Genomic DNA, 7824 nt, shown 5'->3' with positions numbered 1-7824 from the left:
ATAAGTACGTCAACAATCTGATGACCTTAATCAGTAACTTGTTCATTAAAAGTTTCATAAACAAAAATGGAGAATAGACCACCCCGAAGAGATTCTTTTTTCTGTTTCCGATTATTCAATTGACTTTAATTGTGAATTTAATTACCGCCAACCCATAATAAAAACGAGCTGATCTATCACATGGTAAACGCCCAGATCAAAACGCGGTGCCACGTGTCTCTTACATTTCTTCGATCTCTAATTGATTCTGACTCATTCTATACCCGAAACCCATCTCTCTCTTCTCTCCTCCTTTTTCCCCATCGATGACAAATTATCGCCCAAAAAATGTTAATTTGATATGACACCGTTTTTGGCGGAATCAATTTGAAGAGAAGACGAGAAAAAGAGAATCGATTCGCCCCGCCCACTATTCGTCTTCTCCATTTCATCACTCTCTTCTGTTTCGACTTCTTATTGTTATGAGTATATTGTTTTGTTTTCTCTAATTGAATACAATTACAGAGAATGATTAACATCTTCAATTCTCCAATTGATCCGTCACAATTGGATGAGTTTGCTCAGGGAAAACAGGATGAGAACGGTGTGGAGACGAAGATTTTTGACGTGGTAAGCATGGGAAGAATCTGGAGTTTTGGGAGCGGTTAAAAGGCGAAAAAGAATAAAAATATAGCTGCAAATCTATTCAAGAACTGGTTCCAAACAAGTTATTGCTTCTTATACTTCTACTTCCTGCTTCTCTAAATTTTTCTTATTTCAAAAGAGTTTAAAGCTTGATATATAAAAATCTTGAACATGAAGATCTTGTAATAATTACTGAAATTTAGATCTTCATTTTTTTAGTTTGCAATTTTCGTTCCCTCAGAAATTTCTATAATGCACCACCGTATTGTCAAATTTTCCCACATATGTCTGTCGGTGTGTCCGGATATCCAGATTTTTTTTAATCGAGACATCTGGACACCAGGACACACAGCCAGACAGAAGGAAATACTAAAAATTTTTGAGTTTTTCCCATAAAAAGTCTTTTTTTCCAAAATTGTGGACATCCGGATAAAACAGACATACTGCGACACGATTTTTCAATTTTTCGTAGTAGAATTCAGTTTCCACTTCCCAAAGTTGTAAAAAGTTCACAAAATAATTTTAAAATTCGAACAAGGAAGTCTACTAAAAATCTGACACTTCATTTTTCAATACAGTAAGAAAATTGCCTTTGTTCCACCGAAATCTTCTAGAGAATTTACTTTTTTTCAAAAGAACAGAGTTGAGATAATAACTCGACCCAGTTCTTACATCTGCGCTCCACCGAAATCCCCTTGAAAAATGTCTCTTTTTCTCTGAGTCTCTCAATTTCGAACTTAATTGCCTTCTGTTTCGGTAGAGCGCGGTTGTAAGAAGCGTGCCGTGCTAGTAGTTTGGTTTTAAAATGACGATCTCGTAGTCAGTTCGTTCAGATTCAGAGCAGTTCTGATCACAAAAGTGCGATAATTTTTTTTTAATTTCTTACCATTCAAAAAACTGATTTCTCCCATAAAAATCCATTGATCACTCTCTCTCTCTCTCTCCTCATGAAATGATTAATCATCAGTGATCACAAACAATAAAATTATTATTTATATATCTAGCAACTCTCTCTTCACTTTTTTCTAGTCAATTCCATCTTCTTCCTCATTTGACGTCATTGATCAATTAGTCTTTTTGCAAGTGTTCTTTGTTAATTGATTAGAGACGAGGAGAGGGTGTCTGATGTCAGACAAAAACGTGGTTTGATTGGTATCAGAAACGCGTCGAAGGCGCGCCAGTTATTGTAACTCATATCTTCCTGATTTTCAGAAGAAGCGAAAACCACAAGTAACGTATGGCAGTGATGGGCGACGAGTAAGCTTTTGAAGACTTCTCTTCCGATTAAATATCTCTGAAATTGCAGATGTTGGACGGTATTGTTGAACAACAACAAGAATCAAATACTCTTTGGACAACGACAATTTCACGGGGAGTCGCCAATGAATGGCGTGAAGAGGCGACTGGAACACGTCTTCAGAAGACGAAGAGATATAGTGAGTAGAGCATCTGAATTCAGTGGATGGAGGGGGTCTAGTTTTTGGAGTGATGGGTTTCTAGGCCATCTCATCAATTGTTTTCGAAGAAGATATTAAAGAAGCAAGAGTTGAGCAAACGCGCTCCACCGAACACGTTCTAAAACCTTTTGTATTAGCACGGCACGCGTCTTATAACCGCGCTCTACCGAAATCGAGGGAAATTGTGTGTGAAATTGAGAGACTCAGAGAAACAGAGACATTTTTATGGACATTTCGGTGGAGCGTAGTTGTAAGAACTAATATTAAAGAAGCAAGAGTTGAGCAAACGTGCTCCACCGAAAACAGTTATTTTTGAACTTTTGTAGAATCTGGAGATAACTAAGATATTTGTGTGGTGCAATTGTTGCACACTCGCTCTACTGATAACCTGGAATTCTTCACTTCTTTCTCTTTTCTTCATATTTCGTTATCTTTTCTCACATGGCGTTTTTTCTCCAAATTTGGTTCGCAACGCATATGAAATCCAAACCTAGAAAACTGAAATGTGCGGCATCATTGCAGAAGTGGGCGGAGCATATAAGCTGTAGAAAAAGCGCTCCACTGATAATCAGATTAGTTTCTCTGTGTCTCTTCAATTTTCCTCATCTTTCTTCACCATTCAAGAATGGGCGGAGTCTAAAAATGAACTTTTCGAAGCTAGAAATGTCTGCATCTCCTCGTTATTTTCCGAATCTCTCAAAACGCGCCAATGAGACGCCAGCCCCTGAATCAAAAAGTGTTATTCAACATCGGATTATCTTATTTTCGAGATTCTCTCTCATCCAATAATAGCAATTGTTTGAGAGAAAAAGAGGATTCTGATTCTCTAGAATAATGAAAAATGAATATATCCACTGGATTATGATTCAATTCGTATAGAGAGATGACATTTTCCCGAGGGATAAAGAATGAATCAAAGTGCATCTATTTCTGAAAATAATCTGAAATTATTCTCATTTTTTCAGTCTATAAAGTGTCGTATGATGCCCAAGTGCTGGTCCGTCAGACGTATCGCCGCCACGCGACTGCCATCCTCATCGCCACGAATTTGACACTTTTCCTATTGTTTTTGTACATTTGTCGACTATTTCCATTCAATAAATAAAAAGAGTTTTAGAGATATAATAATATTGCTTACAAATTTATGTCAAGGAAAGGGAAGAGAAGGGAGACCCACAAGGTTTTACAAAGAAGAAATTAGTGATGATACGGATATTTTATGTCAGAAGAAAGTTTTTTGCATTTTTGTGACAAAGAAGAATTGAACGGGGAACGGAGAGGGAGAGGGAAGTGAATCTGAAATTATACGGTATTTAGATTCTACAAACTTTTTGCAAAATTCAATCAAAATTACAGGGGGGTGAGAGTGACTAACAAGGGTGAGAATAATACCTTCACACGCTTTCGAAACAGGAGACAAAGAAATTGACAAAGTGGGGTGAATCTAACAGGAAAAAACCATCCTTGGGAAAACATTTGGGAAAAATGATTGGATGGGGCCTACAGAAGTTATGTAAAAGGAGAGAGAACACTGGAGTCGAGGGGGAGACGATAGATAATAGGGTGCCACGTAATTCCAGAATGATATGAGAGGATAGTGAGAGAGGAGAGAGAGAAGAGAAAATTGAGAGAGCACAAAGAAAATAACACAACTCTAGTCCAAACCGGGAGCAGAGAATACCTAGATATAGTCGCAATATAAATCAAAACATTTTAAAAAGAAACTATATTTCTGTTTTACTTCCAAACTTTGATGATGATGAAGACGAAGAATATGAAAAGAAAAACAAGAAAACTGAACACACGATGAAGTTTCTTTTTGGAAATAAGTAGACAAGAGGACTAAGAAAAAGGGAAAAATGGGATGGGGGAAAAAGGTTGGAGAGAGAGAGAAAACTCAAACAAATATGGAAGAAGACAAATACGAAAAAAATATTTAGAGTTATATGAATGTGATAAATGAAAATGAAATGAAGAAAAGAAAAACGGGAAAAAAAGAGAAAGAAAGAATATGAGTTTGTTGGAGAAAACGGAACAAGTGCAGTGACGATGAGAGACTTAAACTTAAACATCAGAAAAGATGTAGAGGTTGTTAGTTGCGGCAAGTGCAATGATATTATCCTTTGGATGCCAGGCAGTGTGCAATATTTTGCGATCGAATTGAAGTTGGTCTGATGATAGATCCTCCTCCGTCTGGAACTTGATAAATTTACAACAATTCAGGTACAATTTGAATAAATACCTGTTCACCGCTCGACGACAGATTGTTCCTCTTTCGCTTGGCGGACGGAACAACGAATCGAGATCGAAGCGTGGCGTGATTTTCTTGCGGCCGGGCCTCCCATGTCTTCGCATCTCCTTGATTATTACCACGAGCGTAGGATCGGAACAGATTGTGATAAGAGCCGGTGAGAATGTGCCTGAAAATCAACATAAATTCAACAAATTCTCGATGTATATCTCTTACTTATCGTCACCACTCCAATCACATTCGAACTTATCGAAAATCGAATCGTTCTCGTAAAGAGCACACAGCTTCGTTCGGAGATAATTATGCACTGGGTATGTCTCAACTGGCTGTGACTCCATATTCAGATCCCACACCTGTAAATGATCGGAATTGTATTCGTTTTCTAGTAAAGCAGTGTTACCTTCACAGTGAGATAGTCTCTGGTGAGCAAATATCTTCCATTATGCGAGAATTTGACATCACTCACAGATGCAATAATCTCTGAGAAGAAAGACCTGGATTGTGGGTCTTCTGGTTCTTCGAAGACTGAAAATCAATAGTTCAAAATAGAGTTTTCTTATAGAATCAGCTCACTTTTAGCATATGCATCACAAAGAGCACGATCTCTCATGTCACACAATCGAATCGATCCTTTTGATGACGAGTAAACGAACCAGTTGCATTGTGTTGGATGGAATTCGGCGGCGGTAATGACTTCTGTTAGCTCTTCCATATTGGCAGGTTTTATGTCGACAATGTCTGCAATAAATCAGTGAATTTCAGAGAGAAGCTGTAAAGAAACTTACTGAAAGACTCATTAGTTATTTCCAGATTCCAAAGGTTTACTCGTAGATCATCGGCAGATAGGAATGTTTCCTGAAAAGCGTTTGTTAAGTTATTGAAACAAAACGGATTAAGATACAAACAAGGAAATCAAAACTCCAATATTACCTGATCAGAATTGACTGAAATACTGTTGACATGATAAGTGTGAGCATTTCCATAAACCCGTCGCGGGCTGGCTTCAACTATCAACTCCATAGGTACAATCGACGGAATTTGTAGTTTCCCCCGGAAGGATGACGTGCTGCAAGCGATAAAATTGGTTAATTTCTCTTTGAATAAACAATTTACTTGATTCTGTTCGTTCTCGGCAAGTTCCAAGCATCATCTCCTATCTTGCGTTCTCGTTCACTTATCTTCCACAGCTTGATCGTTTTGTCATTTGTAGAGAGGATGAAATTGGCTGCGTTCTTCTTTTTCAGCCACCTGATTTGATTAATTTTCTCATCAATTTCTAACGATTTCAGGTAATCAAATTCAGGTTCATGAGATTGGAATGTTGAATACACGTTGTACTCCCTCGATCGAACTCCTTTCACGTATTTCCCCTGAAATTTCACATTTTTATTGAAACGTTTTCTTCGAACACTTACGCTTTGATCTCTTTGAAAAATTACTACACGTCCTCCTTTGTCTCCAGTAGCCAAATACTCACCGTCGTGTGAAAATTCCACACACGAAATGACATCAGCTGAAGCTATTGGGACATGTTTATCTGTTTTCAGCGGGGATTAAGCCTTACCTTCAGTGTGCACATCGGCATCTATATTTCCTTTCACCTGGTTGAATTTCCAAGTAATTTGGTCTACCGGTTCGAACGTCTGATCCGGCTCGATTGGTCCCTCAGAAGTGTCCATATCGACGTCATTCTGCTGCACCTCCTGCTGCTCATTTTGGGATGTCGTTGCCGCAACTGCTGGTTCGTCCACTTCCATTACCATCCTCCAACTTGTTCTCCCTTGTTCTCGTTGTTTTTCGGTTCTCTTCCCTTCTCAATCACTGGATGTGACAAAGATTATAATATTGTTTAAGACACTCGGATGTTGACTAGTGTATAATGCGTCTGGAAAAAAGAAAACTGAAATGATTGCTGGGAGTATGCGAAATTGGATTAAGAATCACGGCAAAAAAGAAAGAAAAAAGACGAGAGGAGGACGAAACACAAAATAAATCCCTTGGCAGAGGTTGCTAGGCAGCAAATCTGCCAAAAGATGAGAGAGGACAAGGAAAATTTTGATGTATTACCAGGAAATTACGACATCGATGCTAATAAAAATGACCATCAATAGTTCAACTTTCTCGGGTATGTTAAGTGTGTAAAGCGAAAAGAGAATGAAAGGGAACATTTAGCGAAAAAAGAGAGAGAACAGTATAGGAAGCGAGGAGTGCGCAGAGAAATAAAGACAAAGAACATTGTTTGTGTGTATGCATGTGGTGCGATCACTAAAAATGACCGACAATCATCATCTCCATCGTCAAGTTGATGCTGTATCGACTGTTACTTGTCGGTGCAGCAAACTGTTGCCGTCAAAGCAATTTGCATGACAAAACGCGCGAAAAAAACTACAGTGTACGACGGGGCGCGAATGCAATGTGGCACCAGACCGGTTTTCAGTGCACCGCTATAATGGAATAAGAAAAGCAACGTTTCAGATAAGAAGATACTGAAAACCACTTTTCAACATTTTTGAAACTATCAAGAATCATAACTGATAAGAAAGTTTCCAGTGAGCAAGAAGAAATAACGAGTGAAAACAACTAGTGGATGCTTACCGAAAGCTAGTCAGCCAAGGGACTCCTAATCCAGTGGCACATAGAAATATGCGAGATTAATTCGAGACTCCTCGGCCAATGGTCTCTCGTCTTCTGCGTCTCTCTGTCAAATCTTCATGCTAATACCATCCATATTGGCTGCTCATGAAGCACACAAGCAGAGGTATATGCACGACAGCTCATGCCCCCTTCTCTAATCATCCTCTTTTCAGCTATTTCACTTCTTTTCTTATTCAAGTTTCTTCCGAATCCTCTCCTTCACCTATTGGCAATCCCAGTTAACCAAAAACGGAGCCTGGAGAGAGTCAAAAAGAGGAAAAGAGAAGAAAAGTGTTTGTATGTGTGTGTGCCGAATAATAATGAGCGGTGTGAGGCGTGAAATCAGATTAAAAACTCAACACTTTTTTCTCTTTTCGGGGTGTCAGGTAACCAATCGATCGATTGGAGACAACCGAATGAGTCATATTCTAGGAGAAAATGACTGGAAAAAGAGGTGGTGAGGTGTGTACGGCATCATTTTTGAAAATAAAAGAAGTTAGCACGATAAATGGGAGCGAGACGGAAGAGACGGAAACAATCAATGATGATTACTCATGACTACATGGGAAAGAACTAAACATTATCAGCTGTTCAGAAGAGAGAAACAGAGCATGACTTGAGAAAAAACCACTTTTTAAGCATGGAAGAAGAAGAATGGAACAGACTTTCGAGACAAATTCCATACGGAAGAAATAGCAGACATTTCCAGAATGTGTACAATATAAAAAAAGTGAGAATTCATTTAGAAAAGCGGGGTTTGCTGTGAAGAAATTCAACAATGTTGTTGTGATAGGCGGTATCCGCGAGGAGATGAGAAACGAGCAAGGAAAGGAAGCGAATAGATTAAAAAACAATATA

At 38.6% G+C, this 7824-nt stretch overlaps 2 protein-coding genes across 2 annotated transcripts; one reads left to right on the top strand and one right to left on the bottom strand.

The window, feature by feature from the left end:
• Positions 1-507: 507 nt before the first annotated feature.
• On the top strand, positions 508-3186 carry GCK72_000615 (uncharacterized protein; the record flags this gene model as incomplete). Its single annotated transcript, XM_003109330.2, has 4 exons — positions 508-609; positions 1837-1881; positions 1931-2060; positions 3047-3186. The coding sequence occupies 4 exons, from the start codon at positions 508-510 to the stop codon at positions 3184-3186; spliced, it is 417 nt and encodes a 138-aa protein (XP_003109378.1).
• A 959-nt stretch (positions 3187-4145) lies between these two features.
• Positions 4146-6095, bottom strand: GCK72_000614 (uncharacterized protein; the record flags this gene model as incomplete). Its single annotated transcript, XM_003109149.2, has 10 exons — positions 4146-4274; positions 4324-4501; positions 4549-4685; positions 4733-4857; positions 4906-5070; positions 5118-5187; positions 5263-5398; positions 5446-5702; positions 5748-5845; positions 5897-6095. The coding sequence occupies 10 exons, from the start codon at positions 6093-6095 to the stop codon at positions 4146-4148; spliced, it is 1494 nt and encodes a 497-aa protein (XP_003109197.1).
• Between the last annotated feature and the right edge of the window lie 1729 nt (positions 6096-7824).

The sequence above is a fragment of the Caenorhabditis remanei genome, chromosome I (genome assembly GCF_010183535.1).
Source record: "Caenorhabditis remanei strain PX506 chromosome I, whole genome shotgun sequence".
NCBI lineage: Eukaryota > Metazoa > Nematoda > Chromadorea > Rhabditida > Rhabditidae > Caenorhabditis > Caenorhabditis remanei.
The sequence above is the reverse complement of the archived record's forward strand: the minus strand, read 5'-3'. Positions and strand labels throughout refer to the sequence as shown.